The sequence below is a fragment of the Gadus macrocephalus genome, chromosome 15, assembly GCF_031168955.1.
Source record: "Gadus macrocephalus chromosome 15, ASM3116895v1".
Taxonomy (NCBI): domain Eukaryota; kingdom Metazoa; phylum Chordata; class Actinopteri; order Gadiformes; family Gadidae; genus Gadus; species Gadus macrocephalus.
Genome location: NC_082396.1, coordinates 17,401,580 through 17,426,792, shown reverse-complemented (window position 1 = coordinate 17,426,792; position 25,213 = coordinate 17,401,580). Strand labels below are relative to the sequence as shown.

The 25,213-nt window shown below is 44.9% G+C and overlaps 1 protein-coding gene across 2 annotated transcripts in view; it reads right to left on the bottom strand.

Moving 5' to 3' along the window:
- The window catches only part of atrnl1a (attractin-like 1a), a 222,208-nt gene that overhangs the window by 134,426 nt on the left and 62,569 nt on the right, over nucleotides 1-25,213 (bottom strand). For both annotated transcript variants that reach the window (XM_060073933.1, XM_060073934.1), the window contains exons 16-20: nucleotides 23,204-23,391; nucleotides 21,784-21,997; nucleotides 20,976-21,167; nucleotides 8,276-8,527; nucleotides 5,405-5,542 (exon numbers count right to left, since the gene is read on the bottom strand). In XM_060073933.1, coding sequence (XP_059929916.1) covers nucleotides 5,405-5,542; nucleotides 8,276-8,527; nucleotides 20,976-21,167; nucleotides 21,784-21,997; nucleotides 23,204-23,391 — 984 coding nt within the window. The remainder of the gene's footprint in view (nucleotides 1-5,404; nucleotides 5,543-8,275; nucleotides 8,528-20,975; nucleotides 21,168-21,783; nucleotides 21,998-23,203; nucleotides 23,392-25,213) is intronic.

Below are 25,213 nucleotides of genomic sequence, written 5' to 3'. Positions count from 1 at the left end.
CTCTCTCTCTCTCTCTCTCTCTTTGTCCTTGTTAACACACACACGCACAGACACACAGACACACACACACACACAGACACACACACACACACACACACACACACACACACACACACACACACACACACACATACACACACAGCAAACATTTGCACGCGTCCAATCACTTGCTTATGCAGCAACCATCTGTTCTTTCTTTATGGCATATTGGCATACACACGTACAATATAAAACCGGATGTTAAAGGAATACACACATGCGTACACAAAAACACATCAATTAAAATGTCTATGGCTCATTATCATTTTCAGAAACACAGCTACAGATACTGTGTGTTGTACATGTGGAGCCAGACCCCAAGGTCTAGTTCTGCCCCGTCCTGACATGGACCATCATGGACCATGATGGGTGGTGCTGCACTGGAAGCTGGTCACAAACCTGTGTACTCAGCATCTCTACCAGCTCTGCATCATAGGAAACACACACACACACCCTGCCCATACACTGTGCCCCACTCACCTGCAGGGGGGAGAGGCGGAGAGAGGGAGGGGGGACAGGGGAGAGGAAGCTGGGAAGGAGGGGGAGAGAGAGAGAGAAAAGAAAGAAAGAAAGAAAGAAAGAAAGAAAGAAAGAAAGAAAGAAAGAAAGAAAGAAAGAAAGAAAGAAAGAAAGAAAGAAAGAAAGAAAGAAAGAAGGAAAGAAAGAGAGAAAGAGAGAGCGAGAGAGAGAGAGAGAGAGAGAGAGAGAGAGAGAGAGAGAGAGAGAGAGAGAGAGAGGCAGAGAGAAAGTGGGGACGGGTAGAAGGATTATGGCAAAAAGAGGACAAGAAGGCAAAGAAGCAGGTAAGTGAACAGAGATGGATGTTGATGCAGTCTGTCAGCGACAGACGAGACATTGAGACAGTGGGAGGGAGAGAGAAGGAGAGATGAACATGATACACCAAGGAGAGAACACCACAGAAGGTGCAAGAAAAGAATCATGTGAGGAGAGAAATAAGAGAGGCAGAGTGTAAAAAACAGAGACCGAGGGAGATGGCGGAACCGAGGGGAAGAAGCAGGTGAGTGAGAACTGGATAATAGACGGGAAGAATAGGAGCGAACTACGGGGGGGTCAGCTGCAGTTGTGGATCATGCAACATTTATGAAAACAATAAGAGTATTCGGCCTGAAGCATGGTAGGCTTAATACCGTTACAGAGTGGAGCATGGGTCATTGCGTTGCTACAAGCAGGAAACAAGTCGAGTCTGTGGCTTCGGGTTAAATCTCACTGGTTTCACTGGAGCACTCGGAGCCTGCCTCAATTACAAGCTACAGCCAGCCTGAAGACCGGGAGATGGACATCACTTAACTTCATGATGCCATTAAACCTTAACTAAATGCATTGTGGGACATCCTCCCTAAAAAATTCTCGCTGTCAACTCTGACTATAATTAACTGAGGTGATTCAATATGAGTATTCACAAATTATGTTCCGGACTTTAATGCTTTCCAGCCATGGCAAAACTAACCTGGGGCCCGATGAACAAATGGTTTTGCGCAGAACAGATACATGCCGATTTGGTTTCCTTGCAGAATTCCAGATGTATAATAAGTTGAGTTGAGACGCACCCCAGACAACATAGAAGCCAGTTTGATCCTGTGACACAGTGAGCCAAAGGCCGAGAGAGACGTTGCATGTAAAAATACATCATGATAAGGGAACTTTTGAATAGAAAGACAATTAACATAGCCGTGTGATGCGACTCAACGCTATATTCCTTATCCATACACTGCCGTTGAACAGATCAACATCAAAAACGCAATTTGCAGAATACTTTTTTGCAGTTTCTTTAGTTTCCCTTTGTTTCATTCATTTTTAATAATAGAAACAGTGTTGATGAATGAAACAACATTCATGACTGAGCCAGCAATCAGTTTGAGAGTCCAGGTCGTTATGGGAGTTCCTAGGACCATGTTTGTTCAATCATGGGAGTGCATGGTGTGTGGACCCTAAGGTATCTAATTCAACACACAAAAGTGTACAGAAAACCTTCCAACAGCATCTAGAGTATTATCCACAACTTATGTAAGGATATTGACTTAAGATAGACAGATCATAATAAAAACTCCTCTCTGACGAGGAGTGCATTACTCAAACGCATCGAGGGCATCCAGGCATCCAAACTAATTACTTCAGGACAGGAGCGCTGCTTAGCATTCGATCGCCGTGCCAAATGCTGTATCATCCAGCGTTTCTGACAAAGGTGAGGCCAGCATTCTGTCTGTCTGTTGGTCAGTCTGTACACCCTTAGCAACACTAAATATAGTCCCTCTCACGGTCTGCCATGCAGATGGATCCAACATTTGTAGTCTGCCGTGATTATTGATAGGATCTGCATTACATCCTACTGCTATGTCCTTCATCCCTCCTAGTTCAACCCTACTGCTCCACCCTACTGCTCCACCCTTCTGCTCCTCCCTACTGCTCCACCCTACTGCTCCATCCTACTGCTCCACACTACTGCTCCGTCCTACTGCTCCACCCTACTGCTCCTCCCTACTGCTCCGTCCTACTGCTCCACCCTACTGCTCCTCCCTACTGCTCCTCCCTACTGCTCCGTCCTACTGCTCCACCCTACTGCTCCACCCTACTGCTCCTCCCTACTGCTCCGTCCTACTGCTCCACCCTACTGCTCCACCCTACTGCTCCATCCTACTGCTCCACCCTACTGCTGCCTATAACATTATTTTAGCTTCACGCTACTGTTGCCTCCTACCTAGGGCTGTTATACCATTGCCTACCTCCTAGAGCTGTCCTACTGTTGCCTCCTACCTCCTATCTAGAGCTGTCCTACTGTTGCCTCCTACCTCCTACCTAGAGCTGTACTACAGTTGCCTCCTACCTCTCTCTCTCTCTCTCTCTCTCTCTCACTCTCTCACACTCTCTCGCTCTGAGAGAGAGAGAGAGAGAGAGAGAGAGAGAGAGAGAGAGAGAGAGAGTGTGAGAGAGAGAAAGAGAGAGAGAGAGAGAGAGAGAGAGAGAGAGAGAGAGAGAGAGAGAGAGAGAGAGAGAGAGAGAGAGAGAGAGAGAGAGAGAGAGAGAGAGAGAGAGATGGAGAAACAAACAGGGAGGAGATGTAAGCCAGACTGAAAGTTACTATAGACTGTAGAGCAGCCTGGAGGCAGAGCCCGGGGCACTGGGTAAGGGAGGGAGGGAGAGGGAGGAAGGTAGGGAAGGAAGAGGGGAGGGAGGGAGGGAAGGAAGGGGAGAGGGAGGGAGGGAAGGAAGGGGAGAGGGAGGGAGGGAGGGAGGGAGGGAAGGAAGGGGGAGAGGGAGGGAGGGAGGGAGGGAGGGAGGGAGGGAGGGAGGGAGGAGTGAACATACAGACCAGGGCTAGATGGATTTTTAAATGGCTGAGTTGGTATATGGCCCTGCTCAGTCAATGAAGCCAATAAAGGAAGCAGCCAGGAGGTTTGGCTGGGTGACACACCTGTCTATCAATTCACTGTAACCAGTGCAGTAGCCCGGCCCCTTTATGTGTTCCAGGGTGAAGGAGGTGGGGGAGGAGGAGGGAGGGAGGAGGAGAAGGTGGGTGAAAAACAACAAAAGGAAAAAAGGCATTACGGGCCAAAAGGAGGCGGAGTACTTTGAAAGCAGAGAGTAAACAGGGAGAAAGCAAACACTCATCATCAACAGTTCATTACAGGACACACCGGGAAGGGATGGCCGGAGGCGGAGCGAGAGAGGAGGAGTGGACCGGCGAGGCACGCCATGAAGAAAGACACAGGTAAAGAAGGAGAGAACGCAGGAAGGGGCTCCTGAGAGCTAGAGGGAGAGGAGGGGCATTTATCAGACGCCAGCCGCTCAGCGCCCGCTGCCGGGGCTGCAGACAGCAGCCGCGGCAGGAAATAAGAAAATGATTAAGAGCGATCTAATGTCCCGCCGCCACCGAGCCAAAACGCACATCTGTCACGCAAAGAGTGATGCTGCGGCACCTCCCGCTCACCCTCTTGAAGGCGCACACACACACACACACACACACACACACACACACACACACACACACACACACTCACACAAACACACACACACCGACATGCGCACACACTCAAAAGCATTTGCCCGCAAACACACACACACACACGCAGACACACACACACATACACACAAAGACACAGAAAGAATCACAAAGATACACAAACACACACACGCACACACTCACACAAACACACACACACCGACATGCGCACACACTCAAAAGTATTTGGCCACAAACACACACGCACACACACACATACACACAAAGATACACACACACACACACACAAGCGCGTAGACCAGGCTGCGCTCAGTGGTAGACGTTGCTGTGCCCCATGCTAACACTCTTCGTCGGCAACAAACAGACAGGCCCCCTACAGATTGCTATGTGGCCGTGTCCCGCAGACATCATCCAAACTAAAAGCCATTCAGTCTGGCTGACGATGGAGCATGCATCCAGTGGCGTTCCTCTCCTTGAAAAAACGCTTTGGCCACTCTTACAACTGCAGCTCTGTGTTGCCTAGGCTTTGTGTTAAATTTCTTTAAATACCAGAGTGTGTGTGTCTGTGTGTGTGTGTGTGTATATATGTGCGTGCCTGTGTGTGTGTGCGCGTGTTTGTGTGTGTGTGTGTGTGTGTGTGTGTGTGTGTGTTTGTGTGTGTGCGAATGAGTGAGTGTTTGTGTGTGTGTTTGAATGAGTGAGTGTTTTTGTGTATGTGTGTGTGGAGTCAATGTGTGTGCGTGCATTGGTGTCAGCAGCATCAACAAGAAACATTCACCTCCGCTCTCTTTAACTCCCTCAGCAGTCAAATTTGATTACTATTGGCTGCAATGTGACATGGAACTGACGCGCCGCGAAGGCTAAGCTGCTGACTGTGGTCTCTCCATGACCACACATCACAGCCCTGTGTGAAGTACACATGTAGCTTTCCCCTGGCCTGCAGTGTGTAACCCCACACTCAAAGCCCTGCTCTGTGCCAGCTCATTCTTTGAAAGCTCGTCCTGACGTGGGGTCCTGAGTGGAGCCCGGACCCAACGCTTCCAGACATTGCCCCCGTCTGGTGGCTCTGGGGTACTACTGCGGGGGAACCAACAGGATGGGAATAGAATCACCAAGTCGTTTTACATGGCATGTGTGCTGGCTTCTGTAACAGAAAGTATTAATTTGTATAATAAAATGTTTTATAACAACCATTTGGCTGTGATGAGCCACAATTAGAAAGCAAACATCCAAGAGGGATAGAAGAACATTTGGGCCGTCATTTGTGACAACAATACACCCTGTACTTTTCCCTTCAAAATGCAGTCCTCTTTTATAACAACGTGAAGACATGAGGGACACGCAGTGTGTGTGTGTGTGTGTGTGTGTGTGTCGTGTAGCACTCACCGTTACACTTGCCTCCGTTGGTGGGGTCGCCATAGTAACCGGGCATGCAGGCCTGGCAGTGGGTCCCAGCAGTGAGGTTCCCGCATTGCTCGCACACACTGCTGTTCACACACCTGCTGTGGCCATTACACTGGCATGCTGGGAACACAAACACATACATACAGGTCAGTGTGTGTGTGTGTGTGTGTGTGTGTGTGTGTGTGTGTAGGTGTGTAGGTGTGTAGGTGTGTAGGTGTGTAGGTGTGTGTGTGTGTGTGTGTGTGTGTGTGTGTGTGTGTGTGTGTGTGTGTGTGTGTGTGTGTGTGTGTGTGTGTGTGTGTGTGTGTGTGTGTGTGTGTGTGTGTGAAAGAAAGTATAAGTGCATATATATTGTGTTTTTGAGCTGATTAAGCAAGCAGGTTTCCGATGTTTCAAATTACAGACTTGAAAATGTATACGTGTATGATTATAACATCAATGTAGCCCATTAAAAAACATTACTATGCATATTTACTTTAACTGGGTATTATCTGCTTTTAACTTACTTTAAACTCCTCCTAATGTTGCTCACGTTATAAGCACAATAGTGCCCTAAAAATAACAGCGCATAACCACAATAATTAACCAAAAAGAAAACTCATAAGATATGTATTCAGTGCCCAACTCAGGTCGACCCAGTACCTGACCTGTTCCCAACCATCAGCCCCTGGATTCTCCCTATCCCTTGCCCTTCCAGTGGGTCTAGGCACTCTCGGCCAGGGTGAGGCCTTCTCTTTGTGTGTGAAGCCATGTTTGTAATTGATGGTCATTCCCCATCAGAAAGAATGCCAACCACAAACAGGCTTATTTCACAGAGATGTTACAGCAAGGGGCCAAACATAGGTGTGTGTCATGACATTGATTATTGGTATGGGCATGTGGATGCCAACAGACCCATAATTAACTTATACCTATTAGAGATGTGCATGATTACAGCAAGCCTGACCCGAAAAACGACCAGATTACTTAAAGTCACTCATGAAATCTTTTAGTTTTTATTTATTTACGTGCATTGACAAACATGTTCCCATGTACCTAGTAGGAGTCTCCTCACTAAGCGGTCTATGAGAGTGGTATGGTATGATAGTGGTATGAGAGTGGTGTGGTATGAGAGTGGTGGCATGAGAGTGGTATGAGAGTGGTACGGTATGAGAGTGGTTTGGTATGAGAGTGGTACGGTATGAGAGTGGTACGGTATGAGAGTGGTACGGTATGATAGTGGTATGAGAGTGGTTTGGTATGAGAGTGGTACGGTATGAGAGTGGTACGGTATGATAGTGGTATGAGAGTGGTTTGGTATGAGAGTGGTACGGTATGAGAGTGGTACGGTATGATAGTGGTATGAGAGTGGTTTGGTATGAGAGTGGTACGGGAGTGGTACGGTGTGAGAGTGCTATGAGAGTGTTACGGTATGAGACTGGTATGATATGAGACTGGTAAGAGAGTGGTATAAGAGTGGTATGATAGTGGTATGATAGTGGTATGATAGTGGTACAGTATGAGGGTGGCATGGTATGAGAATGGTATGAGAGTGGTTCGGTATGAGAGTGGTACGGTATGAGAGTGGTATGGCATGAGAGAGGTATGGTATGAGAGTGGTACAGTATGAGAGTGGTATGATAGTGGTATGGTGTGAGAGTGGTATGGTATGAGAGTGGTACGGTATGAGAGGGGTACGTATGAGAGGGGTACGGTATGAGAGTGGTATGTATGAGAGGGGTACGGTATGAGACGGGTACGGTATGAGAGTGGTACGTATGAGAGGGGTACGGTATGAGAGTTGTACAGTATGAGAGTGGTACGGTATGATAGTGGTATGAGAGTGGTACGGTATGAGAGTGGTATGAGAGTGGTACGGTATGATAGTGGTACGAGAGTGGTAAGGTATGAGAGTGGTACGTTTGAGAGTGGTATGAGAGTGGTATGAGAGTGGTACGGTATGAGAGTGGTACGGTATAAGTGGTATGAGAGTGGTATGGTATGAGAGTGGTACGTATGAGAGTGGTATGGTATGAGAAGGGTATGGTATCAGAGTGGTATGAGAGTGGTACGTATGAGAGTGGTACGGTATGAGAGTGGTACGGTATGAGAGTGGTATGAGAGTGGCATGGTATCAGAGTGGTATGAGAGTGATATGGTATCAAAGTCGTATGAGAGTGCTATGGTATCAGAATGGTATGAGAGGGGTACGGTTTTGTATGTTTGTTTGGTATGATAGTGGTTTGATATGAGAGTGGTTTGGTATGAGAGTGTTACGGGAGTGGTACGGTAAGAGAGTGGTATGAGAGTGGTGAGAGGATGGTATGAGAGTGTTACGGCATGAGAGTGGTATGATGTGAGAGTGGTAAGAGAGTGGTATGAGAGTGGTATGATAGTGGAACGGTATGAGAGTGGTATGAGAGTGGTTTGATATGAGAGTGGTACGGTATGAGAGTGGTATGGTATGAGAGTGGTATGGTATGAGAGTGGTATGGTATGAGAGTAGTACGATAAGAGAGTGGTACGGTATGAGAGTGGTATGATGTGAGAGTGGTATGGTATGAGAGTGGTACGGAATGAGAGTGGTACGGTATGAGAGGGGTACGGTATAAGAGTGGTACGGTATGAGAGTGGTACAGTATGATAGTGGTATGAGAGTGGTACGGTATGATAGTGGTATGAGAGTGGTACGGTATGATAGTGGTACGTATGAGAGTGATACGGTATGAGAGTGGTATGGTATCAAATTGGTATGAGAGTGGTATGAGAGTGGTATGGTATCAGAGTGGTATGAGAGTGGTATGGTATGATAGTGGTATGAGAGTGGTATGAGGGTGCTATGGTATGATAGCAGTAGTGAGGCAGCCTGCTCACCGGGACACTGGATGAATGACCAGCTGAACTCCCTGTCCGCCGCGCACATGGTCTGGTCCAGCACCATGCCCCGGTCCCCGGGACGCTCCTTGTCTCGGTCGCGGGGCCCGGCCCGGGTGAGCTGCTTCAGGGGCCCGCGATACGAGCCCTCCATGCAGACGCCCCGGCCTGTGTCGCTGGGGTCACGGCACCAGCCACACTCCACCTGACCCAGGCAGTCCCTGCAAGTCCGCAGGCCCGAGCAGTTCTGGGCTGGAGGTCACAGAGGAAAATGAAACAGGGATACACAAGGGTTTTACAGTTGGTCTGGACAGGTGACCTTCAGAGCATTAAGTTGTAAACCATAAGCCACTCCAACAAAAAGAAAATGGGGGGATAGTCATATATAGAGTCAATGGATTAATCCATATAAATTGGCTGCCAGTCAATTAATAATTGTTTTCCAATTGATCGTCATCAATTGATTGTCAACATGGATTAGCATATGTTGTGTGCGTTATTAGATTGTGTTTACTGCACCTACCACAAGGTAAAAGCTAGATAGCAGAGTTCAGCCCACTTCTATTTGATCCGGAATTGCTTTTTTACACATTCATCAGGGTCAGAAACTAAGGCCCCGTCCACACGAAGCCGATTTCATGGCGAAACCGCAAAGGTCTTGTACGGTTCGGCCTTCCGTCCACACGAGGCCGGTGAATCCGCTGACCGAAACCGTATACTTCTGAAACCACCCTCGGAGGTGGTTTCAAATCTACCCGGTTTCGTTTTGGATTGGTGTGGACGCCTGAAACCGACTGAAACCGTAAACAATGACATCATCGCCCCACCCCTCGACCCTCTAGCCAATGACTGTTAAGCCCGCGGAGTCACAGAACTCGAAACAAAAAAGATGGATTAGCATAGGACTACAGGCTTGGAATTGTTCTGCAGCAGATCATGTCCCTTGTTGGGTTGCTAAGCCATTATTTATTGAGACTGTTGACTGACTGTTTGTTTGTGTTGTTAGTGGTTCGGGGGGCAGCCTTTATGCGCATGCTCGCCTCTTCTTATTTAATTTTCTTCTGGATTTCTGTAGCAGAAGCAGCGCCCCTTATGGGCCTGGCATGTGTACTACAGCGTTTCTATAGATCTACCCGGTTTCGCTTGACTGTTCGAAACCGCGTACTTGCTTACTACTCCTACTAACTATGACGTCAAATTGAGTAAGCAGAACGTAGTAAGCGAGTTTTAGGTAAGCGAGTAGTATCCGAATGTCTTCTACTTCCGGAAAGATTTTGAGTAAGCATCGCTAGCTTACTAGACGTACTCAACTGCCCCAGAATGCACTGCGTCTATTCAAAAGAACAGTGGAAGCAATGGCGCTAAACGGGGAGCCGCAGCAGCAGTGCTTTTAATAATTGTTTAATAATTGTTTTAACATATCACCGCAAATCCTTAGGTTGAAGGTGTACTGTGACGTTAAATGTGACGTTTATATATTTATTTATAATATTTATTAACAGCGCCCGGCCGGTAGGTTATTGACACGTCATTTGATTCACGTCATCTGAGGTGGTTAAGTAAGGACGGTCTTCTGAACGTCGATTACTCAAATGGATTACTCAATCATTATTTAAGGATTCGAGAAGTAAGCCCAATATTTAGTAGGTAGTAAGCAGTAAGCAAGTAGGCGTTTCGAACACACCCTCCGTCTTTACGGAGATACTCCGAAACCGGATAGATCGAAACCGGAACGGTTTCGCCTGTTTCGGCTTCGTGTGGACGGGGCCTAATAAGGGCTCAGGATGAACATTCCCCTTAAATCCAAGCTGTTCCTTATATATCAGAATTTTTTTTGTTCCACTAAATATCATTATAGATTAAATCAGCAATTCGTTGCATCACCAAGTGCATTTCATATGCTGATCATATCCATCATCGTATGAAATTGTTATGGTGGATATGATCATATCCATCACGATCATGATAGCATTATTTCTTTGAACTCAGAACGAAAGTGTGAGTGAAAAAAAAATCTGAGAATGGTGATTGCGCCAACTCCAATTTGGTACAGCTTCAGAAATAACCAAAACCGGCTTTCCGCAATGCTCTTGGTCTCATAGACCTGTTCACTCTGGTTACAGGTGTAGGGCATGTTCGTGTTCATCTGGTTATATGGATAATAATAATTAGTTTCTGGATTGCTATGGTTATTCTAATAAATAACACATTCAACACCATGTGAGGTAGGTATGCTGTTAGGCTTCAACACATCCCCCAAGCTTTGGGAGACACATTTGTATTTGACATTTGACATTCAAAATTTGTTTACTGGTTCAAATCAATAATGTTTTTGATTTGTTTTTGTAATATGGTATTTTCTTCTTATGAAAGTTAACACAAAATCCAGAAGCTTACAGTTCAGAGAATGATCCCTTTAGTTGAAAGCTAAAGGGATCCCATTAGTTGAAAGCTTACAATTGCATGCGCAATTTAGTTGCTGCAGAAATGCAGCAACTAAATTTAGTTGCTGCATTTCTGCTTCTGTCCCACTTTAGATCAAGGTGTAAATTCTGTCAGAATTTGTACAATGACAATGTAACATGAATAACATTGTATTTTGCTTTTGGGCGCATGCTCATGCAGCGACCGGCAGCAAGTCACGTCTGCTCGTAAACTCTGTTTGTTTGTTTTTGTGATTGTGTCTTTATGCACCTTTTATGCACAGTATTTAATCGTCCAAAAAATCATCTTAGTAATAGACTTTTAATATTTTTTATTGAGTTGATCAGATAAGCATCAAATCATGGAGTTAACCGTCTTGTTCCTTCTGTGGACAGTGATCCATCTTGCGGAAGCGCTAAACGGGTTCACTAAACCGGAGCGCATAACATACAGCAAAGACTTTCTTCTCCAATGGAGTAACTTTCAGGATCTTCGTGGTGTGAATCTAGTGGTTCCCGATCTAAACTGTTTTGCCGATCAAACAAGTGGAAAAGGGGATTCTACCGGCGCGTTTCCCTGCAAGATCAGGAAGCGAGGAAAGCGGGCTGGCCTGCGTCTTATGGTGCGGCCACACCAACCGCGTTACTCGCGTTGGATACCGCGAGTAACGCGCCTAACCTGACGCTTGATCGGTGTGTGGTGGTTCAACGCTTCCAACGCGTCAACGCGCCAACGCAGCTAGATGAGTCCATGTCCATGCAAGTGAACGGAGCGTTCCCTCTTCGTCATAACTATCAAACCAAACATCCTTCACATTCACTGAGCAAAAATTATGAAAGTAAAATGCACATTTCTCGCAAAAAATGTTTCCATAAACGCATTTAATGGCGTAACTATGTAACTATTTCCACCCAGAATAAAGAAAGATGTCGGCCGTGGCTGCGCTGGAGTCCGAGGTAGGAAACCCAAACGCCGCTGTGTTTGGGTGCATGATAGAGTTTAGATCGGGTTAGATTAAATAATCTCGGATATAAATAACAATAATCGGGTTAAATAACTTCACATGGTGTGTCTGGTGTGTTTCCAGCATTCGCAGTGTTGATCAGCAGAGATATAGTCCGCCAAGACGTTGAGGTTGCTTAGTAACCAGAGACTCTGTCCATGCAAGTGAACGGAGCGTTCCCTCTTCGTCATAACTATCAAACCAAACATCCTTCACATTCACCGAGCGAACATTATGAAAGTAAAATGCACATTTCTCGCTAGAAATGTTTCCATAAACGCATTTAATGGCGTAACTATGTTACTATTTCCACCCAGAATAAAGAAAGATGTCGGCCGTATGCTTCTGTGCAAGCTCACTACTCTCTGCCAGTGACGTCGGGTCAAGCTCCACGCTGATTGGCTATCGCGGCCCAGCGTCACGCGTTGGAGCGTTGAAAGTTCAATTTTCTGAACTCCGGGCGTTGGTGCGTTGGGCGCGTTACTGCGTTTACGTGCGTAATTACGTGCAACTGCCGCGTCTAACGCCCCCAACGCAACGCTTCAACGCGTGTACCGCGCCTAGACCAATGGTTCCCTATGCAAAAATGCCGATTTTCAACGCCCCTAACGCGAGCAACGCGGTTGGTGTGGCCGTACCTTAAGACTAAGGAAACAACCCCTTTCCCGTATCCCCTTGCCTTCCATAATTCTCTCGAATGCGCGGTCTCTTCGAAACAAAGTCGATGAGCTGCAAGCCAACGTCAGATTCCAACACAAATTCAGAGACGCTTGCTTGTTGGCGATCACAGAGACATGGCTGTCGGAGAGGGATTCGGACACCGAACTTGCCATTGACAGCTTTGGCTCACCCGTGCGGCTTGATCGGGATGCCGCTGCGACCGGTATGTCACGAGGGGGCGGCGTCTGCCTATACGTGAACCAAAGATACTGCAAAAATGTTATTGTAAGAGAAAGACTGTGTACTAAAGACATTGAACTGTTGTGCGTATCACTGCGCCCCCCTTATCTTCCCCGAGAGTTCCCCCAAATTTTCGTCATGGTTGTGTATATCCATCCAAGGGCAAATGCTGACAATGCCTCAGAGATTATATCGCAATCTACCTAAAAACTACAGGCAATATCACCCGACGCTCCAGTGCTGATACTTGGGGATTTTAATCATTGTTCTCTTCAGAAAACCATAAGGAACTTTGACCAATATGTTAAGTGCCCTACCAGACTCAACAAAATGCTGGACTTGTGTAATGGCTCCATCAAAGGAGCATATAAAGCTATTCCCCTTCCCCCACTTGGGGGGGCCGACCATAATTGTATTCAGCTTATCCCATCATACTGCACTGCACTGCAGAGGGGAAAAACGGTCACCAAGCGGGTTAAAGTCCGGACTGATGAATCCAAATTGAGTCTGCAGGGCTGCTATGAGTGTACAGACTGGGAAATGTTTAAGCAATCTTGTCCGAACATTGACGTCCTTGCAGATGTTGTCAGTTGTTACGTCTCCTTTTGTGAAGATAATGTTATTCCTGAAAAAACTGTAAAGGTGTACCCAAATAGTAAAATTGATTTGCATGACGTAGTAGATACCTTCAGACACTCAAAGGTTAAGAAGAGCCCCGGGCCAGAAAACATAGGGGGTCACCTACTCTCCTCGTGCGCTGAACAACTTGGTCCAATATTTTATTACATATTTAAGCTCTCCTTGAGCCAACAGAGAGTCCCCAAAATTTGGAAAAACTCGACTTCCAGTGGCAAAAATCAGTCTCCCTAAGGTTTTAAATGATTTTAGACCAATTGCCTTGACCTCATTGGTGATGAAATGTTTTGAAAAACGAATGAAAAAGGTGCTCCTCATCAAAACAGATAATCTATTGGACCCACAACAATTTGCTTAGAGGGCCAGGCGAGGGGTTGAGGATGCTACAGCCACTCTGCTTAACCTGATACTTAAGCACCTTGAAGGTAGCAACACTCATGCCAAAATTTTATTTGTTGATTTTTCATCAGCTTTTAACACTATTCAACCACACATTTTAGTTGATAAGCTGTTAAGAAATTTTAATTTAGATTTTAGTTTAGTGGGTTGGATTTTGGATTTTTTAACGGACAGAACTCAGAGAGTGAGGGTGAATGGGGTACTCTCAGAAAAGCTCCTGTCCTCTACAGGGTCACCACAGGGTTGTGTCCTGTCCCCTCTTTTTTACATCCTATACACTGATGACTGTCGTAGCCAGCACACAAACAGACATATTTTAAAGTTTGCAGATGACTCAGCTATTGTTAGTCTTTTAAATGGAAAAGAATCTGAGCATGGTCCTGTTTTAAACGATTTTATAGCCTGGTGTGATAGTGCTCACTTACACCTGAATGTATCAAAAACGAAGGACATGGTCATTGATTATAGTCCCCCCCTTCCCAGGTCACTGCTATAAATGGGCAACCTGTAGAGGTAGTTGGCTCATATAAATACCTGAGAAGCATAATTGATGACAGGCTAAATTTTTATCTTAACACAGAGAATATATGTAAGAAAGGCCAACAGCGACTCTCCTGCCTCCGTAAATTGGCAAAATTCAATGTGGATAAAACCATTATGAGAATATTTTATAAATCATACATTGAATCTGTTTTATCTTTTTCTATGATATGCTGGTATGGAAATCTGAACGTAAAGGATAAAGCCTCACTCGCCAAAGTAGTGAAGGCCGGTGGCAAAATCATAGGTGCCAAAGGCACCTATGATAGGTGCCTCATAGGCAAAGCAGTCTAGCAGACCTGTACAATAGATTTGTCCACAAAAAGGCAGAATCTATTTTATCAGCAAATGGTCATCCTCTTCATCCTGAGTTTCAGTTGTTACCTTCTAAGTCACGTTTCAGATTCCCTGCAGTTAAAACCAATAGATATAGACTGTCATTTGTTCCCAGTGCCATTTCTCTATTGAACTCAGATTTTGGAGCTCGGGGCCGACATGGTGTTTTTGGTGCAGTGTGAGGTATGATTACCTGCTGTATGAAAGGTACTCCATGGAGAGCAGAAAGTGTTTCCTGTTTTTCATTTTTTATTTTATTTGACACATAGTAGTTATTATTATTATTCTGATTTACATGGGTATGTCATGCAGGGATGCTTATCAGCATGCCTGTATACACTCTGCACTATCTATACTATCTGCATGTATGTTTGGTCTGTCATGTTGTACTTTCTGTCCTATGTTGTTTATTGATGTCTTGCTGCAAACAAAATCGCCCTTAGGGGACAATAAAAAGCTTTAACTTAACAAGCTTTAAGAAACAGTATTGTTACTGTTTCCCAGAGTGTATTTTGCTCCCTGCTTCTCATCGTTAATTCTCTCAATGTCTATAGACGTTGGTGTCTAAAGCGTAATTCAAAGAGAGGGACATGGAAGGTAACCGACTCTTGTTGGTGTGGCACACGGCCCACACTGTCAAAACCCAAAAGTAAGAAGGACAGGTTTTTTTTGGGCTGTGGGAGAGGAAATGTGGCCTCCTAGTCAGTTTGGCATTTGTTTTTACCAGAAGCTGTTTCTCTTTTGAAACTCATTTCCATAACACTGGCTTGGGGAACGTGTGAGCTAGCTTTCATTCTCTCTATCCCTGCTAGCTAGTTGTGATCCAAACGTGTGTGTGTGTGTGTGTGTGTGTGTGTGTGTGTGTGTGTGTGTGTGTGTGTGTGTGTGTGTGTGTGTGTGTGTGTGTGTGTGTGTGTGTGTGTGTGTGTGTGTGTGTGTGTGTGTGTGTGTGTGTGTGTGGTTGTGCGTGTGTGTGGTTGTGCGTGTTTTATTATTTATTCATCAGTCATATGCTCTGATTATTTTGCCTGTTTTTATCACCTCAAACCTTTACTCTTTCTCTTCGTTTCAAATACTCTCCACTCCTCAAAATATGAATCCCTGCTTTGGCCTTATCCCTGAATGTGCTGTTCACTTCAAGGCTGTCTTCCCACCTCAACTTATTTCCCTCCCTGCTTCCTCTTTATTCTTCTCCCGTGACACAATGTTTCCATGGCATTGCAGTAGAGTCATATACTCGAAAACCAAGCCAGTAGATGTTCAACGATTAAACGGCAATTGAAACCATAGCTCTCAGAAGTCAGCAACATCAACTTGTAGATTACAGTGTTTGCCCTCTGAATGAGGAAAACAAAACAAATTGCATATGAAAACAACTCAAATGCTCAAATGTTCTTTAACCAGACTCCATTTGACTGAATAAAAACCACATGTAGCATGCTATGCATGAGTTACATTTTAGGCCAAGACAGCACAGAGAGGAGGGTAAAGAGTAAGTAATAACAAAAGGGAGGGAGAGAAGTGAGGTAGGAGAGGTGTGTACTGTGTACATGGCTCTCAGCTCCCCTGCCTGACTCTATACAGAGATTCAGCTGGATACGTCCCCTATCACACAACAGAACTTGAAGGCTGTTCCAGCAGCAGACATCTTTCTAGGCCTAGATTTCCCACAGGAGTGGTGAACACGTCATGAGTTCAAAGCTGATTTCACATTTCATCCACGACACAGAGAAAAAAAGTTCCTTTGCTGGCCAGTTGCCTGACGAATTGGAAAGCAGCCTGTGGACGAAATGAAATGTCATCAATGATCGAGCAACCGAGTATTGTGACACTTGGATCAATCGACGACCCAAAGAGGTCCCGTTTTGCGCAGCGACCTCTAATTGCTCTATCTTAACCACGCACGCTGGTGTCCTCACCGGACACCGAACAATCATGGACTAATCATCCGCACCTGTGCATATGTTGTCGTACCTATTTATTCCATCTGAACCATGCACTCCCTGCTGTATCTTCACAAAGGTTTGTTGTGTTGCATTTTGCCGGACCGTGGTTCCAATGTTGTGTCTATTAAGAAAAGTGTCTTTGAGACTTTTTGCGGAAAGTCTTGTTTTTACAAACTCATCGCTGCCTGTTGCCTCGTCTTTCCGTACTTGTATCCACACCTTACCCAGGCCGGAACAGTCCTGTATTCCTGGCGCTCAAGTGTTTTTTCACTGATTTATAAATGTTCTGCAAATTAAATCTAATGAATGAGTTTAAACACAGAATAGACCAGGTGCTGTATTTATACACCTGTGGTGGCCAATGAGAAGTGTTACATTCAACAACCAGTGGTGGAGCTACGACAATGCCCTCTGCAAACATGTGATTGACAGGCAAGATGGACTGTGTTATAATAGAACCAAAGAACAGATATGCTCACAGAACAGAGCACACAGAACAGTTTTCCTCACGGAACAGAGTTCCTCACAGAACAGATTTCCTCACAGAACAGATTTCCTCACAGAACAGATAATCTCACAGAACAGACATTCTCACAGAACTGATATCCTCACACTATGGCATTCTAACAAGTTACCCCTTACATTATAGCTTGTAGATATGACTTACTGGCAGCCAATTTCAGGGCATTGGGAGGTTTTTCAATTTAAACCATTGAAATCCCTCCAGAAACTTGGATTCAGGTTGCCAATGGTGTTTGAATCAGAATCAACGACTTTTTGTCTTCGGATATGCAACATCCGTGGCCACACTCAAACGTAAACCTTTAGATATTTGATTTAATTTATTTTTCACAAAAAATACTTAAAATGGTTCCTGATGAAATGCTGCTGATTAGAAAAGGAAAGGTGTCTTCATATTTTTTCTGAACATGTTGACGATGCGCAGCAGGAGAGAGTACAGGAGAGCATTGCAGGCGTGGCTCGGGTAAAGTTTGGTTTCACATTCAAGTCTTGATTAGTTCAAAAGTGTGTTGCGTGCTGAACCTTACAACAACTGGGGGCAGTAGAAGAATATATTTAAACAGATACCATTCGGGCACTGATTCAGGCTGTGGATCCCAGCTTTTCATCAGACCTGCCAGACCCGAGGTCTCGGTGAGTATCAGCTAGTCTAAAGTGCATGCCAAAAAGTAATACAAAGGCTAACCGAGTAGAAAAAACCTTTCAGAGCAACACAGTGCTAGCATATTCTCACATATCCTCACATCGTACCTTGTGTGTCGAAGTTTGAGAAACACAAGAAGAAAAACAATGATGGCCTCCTACACATATTGAGCTTCCAAAATCTACGTTATAAATAACACAACAGAAGGATCAGAGTATGGCTTCTATTAAGTAAGCGCCGAAGGTAAAAACAGGAAGGAGAGAAAAACAATCTTGGAATGGCACCAATAGGCTGAGAAGCCGTCTGCACTCACAGGCAATTGGCACATAAATGGAATAACAATTAGCAAATCAAAAATAATGTCTTTAAGCAAAGAGGAAGCTATATAATGTTTTGTGACAAGATGCAAACCTTTGGCTTTTTTTTAAATAGCAGGAGCCTTTCCAAAATAGGTATGTTTCTTTAATCACAATAGGAAGTACATTTTCATGTTTAAAGGGGACCTATTATGCTTTTTCGACTTTAATGACCTATAAACGTTGTTATAATGATTGATAGTCATGTTTAACCATCCACAAAAAACAATGTTGATTTTCGGGAAACTCTTCCTCTCATCTGGGCGCTTACAGCATTCTCTGTCAACGCTCGGTTTCGTCCTTCTCCGCCCCTTCACCCCCCTCCTGCCAACCCAACTCCGTTGTGATTGGTTACCTTCCTTGAAGCGCACGAGCGGGCAGATTTGACCAGGCATATGGGGGCGCGGCAGGAGTGCCTCTACGTAGATGATTTCCCGGAAATGTGAACAAGTGAATCGCAAATGTTGTCCAGAGTGTTTAGCCACCCCAGACTGTCAGCAGGGAATACGTCGAAATGCATGTACGTCATTATTTTACACTTTAGTATGGTTAAACATGACTATCAATCATTATAAAAACGTTTATAGGTCTTAAAAGTCGAAAAAGCATAATAAGTCCCCTTTAAGCACTGAATATGATAATATCAGAGTAAACTAAATTAAATATAAAAAAGTATAAAATTGCCAAAGAATTCAGAGAGCATGATGTTTTTGTAAGCAAAATATTATAAGAGATATAATATATGATATAATTATACATATCAAGTGTGTTTCTCTACAATCTGTATCCAGAGAGGACCAGGTCTGTCCAATGTTCATTATATCATTTCCAAAGTGTTTGAAGAGCAACGTGCAGGTTGCTTGTTAGGTCGGGTGTGGGGACTGTTTCAGACTGAGAATACAGCAAAGTCTGCTAGATTGTAATGCAAAGTTCATGGACCAAACTAACTTCATTAGGGCTAGACTGAATAGCAGGTAGAATAACAACAAGGGGCCGATGAGGTGGAAACCCTCCTACCAACAGGAGTGATGGGGCACAGCCTTATCCTGTCCAAAATATACACTGGAACACCAAATAAACCTCCAATCGGACAGCTCTTTCCTTTATCCTTTACATATCCAAGCTTATACATTGTTTAAGGAGAAAAACGTACTATGATGGTATGACAGTAGCAGATTGGAAATCCAATCCGGTCTTTCTCACTTGTGCTACTGTGCCCTGCCATTCTGCATGTAACACTTGATGAGGACTCTGGCTTATGCCTCATCTTTGGCAATACACATAGATCTTTTGATTTGGTGCCACAATTATTTTTGTTTTTAGGAATCTTCTGAGCGCTCGTTTACTTTCCCAGAATACTCTGGGACTCTGTTGTTTTTCAGCTCACGGACTGGGAGGCCTTTCCTGCCAGCATGCATTGGCTGCTCAGTTAACTCCACTCACACGAGTTTGTCATCTAATTACACAGTCGACACAATAGCCATCCCCATAGTGTCGCCTTCACTAACGTCCCCTGCATCACAAATGCTGTCGCCAACATGCAGACATCCCTTTGGAGTGGTGACTAAATTAAGTGAGTGTGGGCTAAGTGTGTTTAGACAGATTTAAGTGCTATTTCACGGTGAATGGTTGCAAACGAAAAGTGACTGGAGGGGACATCAAATGGAGCCCTTGTCGACGCCGTGATTGCGTTTACCTCTGTGTTTAGCTTTAGGTGTGCATACTATCTACCTGGCACAGCCTGAGCACCCCTAGCCGCACATTTTACTGACCTGCCTCTGCAGAAGGCTCATGACCCCAACCCTGTTTGATCTGCTCCAATGACACTGTTTATCAACTAGCAAATCATGAATGGGTATGGATTGGGACTTTTGATGAAACATCTATTCAATTGGTTTTATGTGTATGTTTCATTTTGGATGTATCAAAGCCTCAACATGAATGCAATGGTATTCATCAATAACTTTGTGATGTGCGATGAATATATATATAGATTTTTTTATGTACTAATTGAAAGATTCTTGTCCAACCTGAGGTTAATTATTAACCAGAAATGTGCTGTCAAATAATGCAATCTTTGCCCTGTAGGATTATCTTCCAATAATCATCGTTCTTCTTTGAAAATCATTTGACCAATGTTACCGTAAGTACTAATCCAGAATGGAGGCCTACTAAATAAACGGCCTCCATTCTGGATCTCATGCTGTCTACATAGCTTCTCCAAATGGGTGGAATGGCAGAGGTCCAGCTGCCCTCTACATATTTAGCCAGATTATACATCAGAGTTGGGAAAACTATCTTTTTGAGCAACGGAATGTGTGTGTAGCAGTTTGCGAAGCGGAATAAAACGATATTCTGCCACCAAATCAAAGCTATAAATAACACAACAAAAACTGACTGGCTAAAGCCAAAATGCTTCTGACTAGGTTAATAAAATCAATTGAGTAAAACCACCTTCAAAGCTGTGCACTTTCTAGTATTCTGTACTCATGATATTAAGTCTAGTAACTGATACAAGTAATTTGACTGATTTAAGTAACTTTATATTATAAAACATGATCCCAGGCAAGAACTGTATTATAGTGTTTAATGCATCACTTAAACAGCCCATTAAACTACGGGATAGTTTCATATATATATTAAAACAGGCTTGTGATATGTATTTTATCAAAACATTATATGTGACTATATGTGAGAAATATGAAGGGATTTAGGGATGGAACCGACTGCCTTTGCTAGACTTTTAAGCCTCATGAAGGAGGCATATGGAGCCCAACAGAGGGCATGCTGGTATTGTAAACACTGATGGTGTTGCATTTTTATCCAGTCCCCTGGATTTAAGTTTTCCTTTCCCTCTATTTTGTATTTTTTTCACATGTATAGTTTGTGTGGCCATTTTGTGGCCTATGTTTAGTTTTGGCTAAGGCTTTGGTCAGAGGTGAGTCAGTGAGGGAAAGACTCATGAGTGGATCAGTTTGTGGTGTCTGTGTCTCACCAGCGCAGTCCTGGGTCTGCCACTCCAAACACTGTCCGTAGGGGAAGGACACCACGTAGGCACTGGAGTCCACGCAGCGCTGCGTGCTGCTGCACCACATGCACTCCATGCCCTGGCTGGTGCAGTTAGCACAGCTGGAGCGGCGGGCGCATGGCGTCCGGCAGGACCGCGACCTCAGGCTCTGGGCAATCACTGGGGGGGGGGGGGGGGGGTGAGAGAGAGAGAGAGAGAGAGAGAGAGAGAGAGAGAGAGAGAGAGAGAGAGGAAAACATGTACATGACATTGTCGGGTACAAAAACCTGCAAGCCGGACCAATGACATCAATGCTCCAACTTTTGCAGGATCTCAACATGAACACAGGGTCGATTTGCAGACAAGGATTTTCCTCAACATGTGTTTGAAGCTGTTTTCTCTTACAGTGGACATTAATCAGGCTCCAGGGTTCCACTTTACCACTGTTTATATTGGCAAAAGATCATAAAAGATCTGGAGTCAAACTGTATTTCTTAGGGGTTCACTGCATTGCAGGAGGGTAAAGAGGGGGAGTTGAAGTGTGAGACACAGTTACTGCTTCTCTTTCTCCAATTCAAGATCCAATTTTTCTTTTGCATTTTAGCGGATTTTACAGAACGACATATTGGTCTGGTTTGATACGGAACCAGTACTATAGATTCCCGCCACACCCACACACACACACACACACACACACACACACACACACACACACACACACTAACACACACACACTAACACACACACACACATACACACACAATGCACGTCTGTCCTCCTTGGCCCCCAGACTCACGGGCGGGCTTCTCGCAGATGAGGCCGTCGGTGGGCGCGGTGCAGGGGTTGGCCTTGAGGCCGGCGGCGTGCGCCCGCTCCAAGGAGGCGCAGAAGCCCGAGTCGCTGGGCTCCCTGGGGAGCCAGCGCAGGCTGGTGTTGGTGAAGGCGGTTGAGTCCTCCCAGCCCCAGTACGACACGTTGATCTTCCTCAGGCCCACCCAGGGGGACAGCGTCTTCAGGGGGGCGGACACACGTGTTTGTGCGTGCGTGCGCAGAGATTTACTTTCACTGAAATTGTATTTTTGTTAATAATCCAAAAGCTTCATTGCAGTACAAAAGCATCACGCAGAAGTGTGTGCAAAAAACACTTTCTTCAAAACAGACTGGCACCCGTACAATTGCTCAACCAGACACAACGTGACAGGGCAGGGTGGGATGGAGAGAGAGAAATTCAATAATCATTCAATTGAATTGAGTAAAATATTGGCTTGTAATACTGATTGCATTGCATGCAGTCAAAAGACATGTGTGCGTTGGTGTGTGTGCTTGTGTTTGTTTCATTCCAAACTAGTGAAATAAATCAAGAGTAAAGCGAATTAACCCAAACTATCCAGACGTGATTATTGATTGAGACGTTTTTGTCAACTCTTGACGTACTTGGCTCGCAGGTGTCAAATCAACGGCCCCCGGTGTCTGCGGGCCCCCGTAACTCATACGGGCCGAGAACGGACCACGGCTGTCTGAGATTCATTTTATCGGGCTTGTGCCGAGAAATGCAACGACCAAGCTCTGATAAATTCAATATTTCACTTAAGACTGCCATGTCATGCTGTATATTAACACTTCAATCCGCAAATTAATAAGCCTTTCCATATTTCATCAACAAAAGAAACACCAATTAGAAATTGGAAAAAGTTTCAAAAGGAAGGCAACATATCGATGGGTGTTTTGCCCCACTCAAACTCTAAGGCATGGTGTGTTTTAAAGAAGCCTTCCTGTATGAGCTGATGCAGTCAGGGAGTGGTGGAGGAAAAAAAAGACACTAAATCCACCCAAATGTTAACATGCAACTATGGGAGGAACTTCAATAGGAAAGTAAAAACGAGACCAGTTAAGGGAGCAGTTAAGAGATAACTGCATACGACAAAAACATACCTGTTACTACAAGCACATACTTTCTGAGATTCGAGACAATCCTGCGTGTTGCTGTGTGTGCGTGTGTGTGTGTGTGTGTGTGTGTGTGTGTGTGTGTGTGAGTGTGTGTGTGTGTGTGTGTGTGTGTGTGTGTGTGTGTGTGTGTGTGTGTGTGTGTGTGTGTGTGTGTGTGTGTGTGTGTGTGTGTGTGTGTGTGTGTGTGTGTGTGTGTGTGTGTGTGTGTGTGTGTGTGTGTGTGTTTGTGCAAGCGTGCGTGTGTGCTTGAATGCGAGACTGGCCCCTACCTTGCCCTGTAGATGATATTTGTGCAGTTCCTCCAGGACAAAGTCCACCTGTTTCTCTGTGATCAGAGAGGCAATGTTTCCACCCAGGTTCTTACAGTAGTGCTGGGCATTGTCGTAGCTGTCCCTGCTCGAGTTGATCCTTAGACAGACCTCCCCGATGTGCTGCCAGTCCTCCCCGCAGAGCTGACCTGCACATGGACATGGAGAAAATTGAGGTCCAGGATCTGGCAAGGCCTGCATACAGCAGTTGATGATCGAGATTGGAAATCCCCTTCCCAAAGACTTCCATTCATCCTAAAATAATAATTGAGATGATAGAGTTCAGAAGATGCCCATGACACTTTGGCTTGTTATTGTGCCTCCAAAGGAATATTTCACAGGTGGGTCAATATTATAAAAATATACTGTGAAATGAGAGCCAGGTGTGAGGAGTGGGCCTGTGCAAATACATATATAGATAAACAAGAGACAATTACATGGAGAGGTCTCCTTCTTTAGGACCACAGTGAGGGCCCCTGATTGGAGGCTAAAGCAGAGGCCCTTTTACTAGTCAGGATAAAAGGAAGGCTTGGCCGCCTCGCCCTCTGTGACATTGTTTACTTTAGACCCTGGGAGCAATCGCCGATATAATGGATTCAATAACCAGCCTCTTCATCACAGTAGAAAGAAAACACAATCTGATACTCTCTCACTCTCTCTCTCGCTTCAGAAGTTAAACACGAGGTGGTGAAATGGGTCTGAGCGAATGGAGAGAATTGGAGGGAAGAGAAGGTGGAGCAGAATGGACCGCGGGGACGGAGGGAGAGTTAAACAAGGATAAACAGTTGGATTAGGGTGTCTTTGTCTAGCTGCAGAGATAAACACACCGGACCGTTTAGCATGATTGCTCATAACATGGTGTCTAGAGAAAAGGCCAAAGCACCGTGATCTGGATGTAGTGATGATTCCAATGCCTCGGATGAACATAAAAGGGAACCTTGTACCAACGGCCTCCATTTTGTTAAACTGTAAATAAGAGTCACTTCATTGCATTTGAAAGGAAGAAATCCATAATCGTGGCACGTTTTAGTTCTTGAAAGTCTATGCAGGGCTCCAGACTGCAACCAAAGTGGTCACTTTTGGGATCATTTACCATGTGGAAGACAAACTGCGATATAACATAGGTGCTGTGTGGAGATCCGTGTCTTTGGGGTCAACTCTTGGTCCGAGTCTGACTCCGTCAGGGCAGAGCTTCAGTGCAAAGCAGGTCGCACACCAGAAGAGCCGCAGAGTCGATGTCATAACCGCAGCTTGATGGCTTGAAACTTGACCCACTTAAGTTCCAATAATATACGCTGCTTTGAGCTTAAAACTAAAAAGTTGTTTTTTTTACATTGTGCAAAGTTTCAAATCAATTGCCCTGAAGCACTAGCACTATTCAAGAGCATGCGGATAAATGCATTATCCTGGAAGACGGATCACCAGAGAACAGAGAAAATCAGACTTGGACTATATTAACCAATGAGCAGCAGTTATTATTAGGTGGTAGAGCATCTTGATATAGGAGTAGGAGGTGGAGCGTGAGGAGTTGGTGCCTGAGGAAAGATGTTTAGGCGCTGGCAGTAAAAATTGAAAAAGACCCCCTCTGCAATAAAAACACGTTTGCTTATTTACTTATTTAAAGTGGGGGGATCTATTCAAATGAATGACCATAAAGGGGTAACACCAAATGAAGAGTGGGTCGAACTAGTGCCCTAGTAGAACAGTAGAGTCTTGAGCCCTGATCGGGCATATTGCATATTTATATCTTAATATGTAATATACTTAATATATTTATATCCACATTAGGCAAAACATTGCATTAGCGCTCCGAGAGGAAAAAGAAAAAAAGTTGTCAAGGCTTCGATTCTCCTTAGTGCACATCGTCCCGGAGCAGAAATCCTGCTGCGAGTCCGGCTCAAGAAAACGACCGGAAGACCTGCGGCTGTTCATTTCATCTGTACTGTTCGAACCAGAGCAACAACAACAACA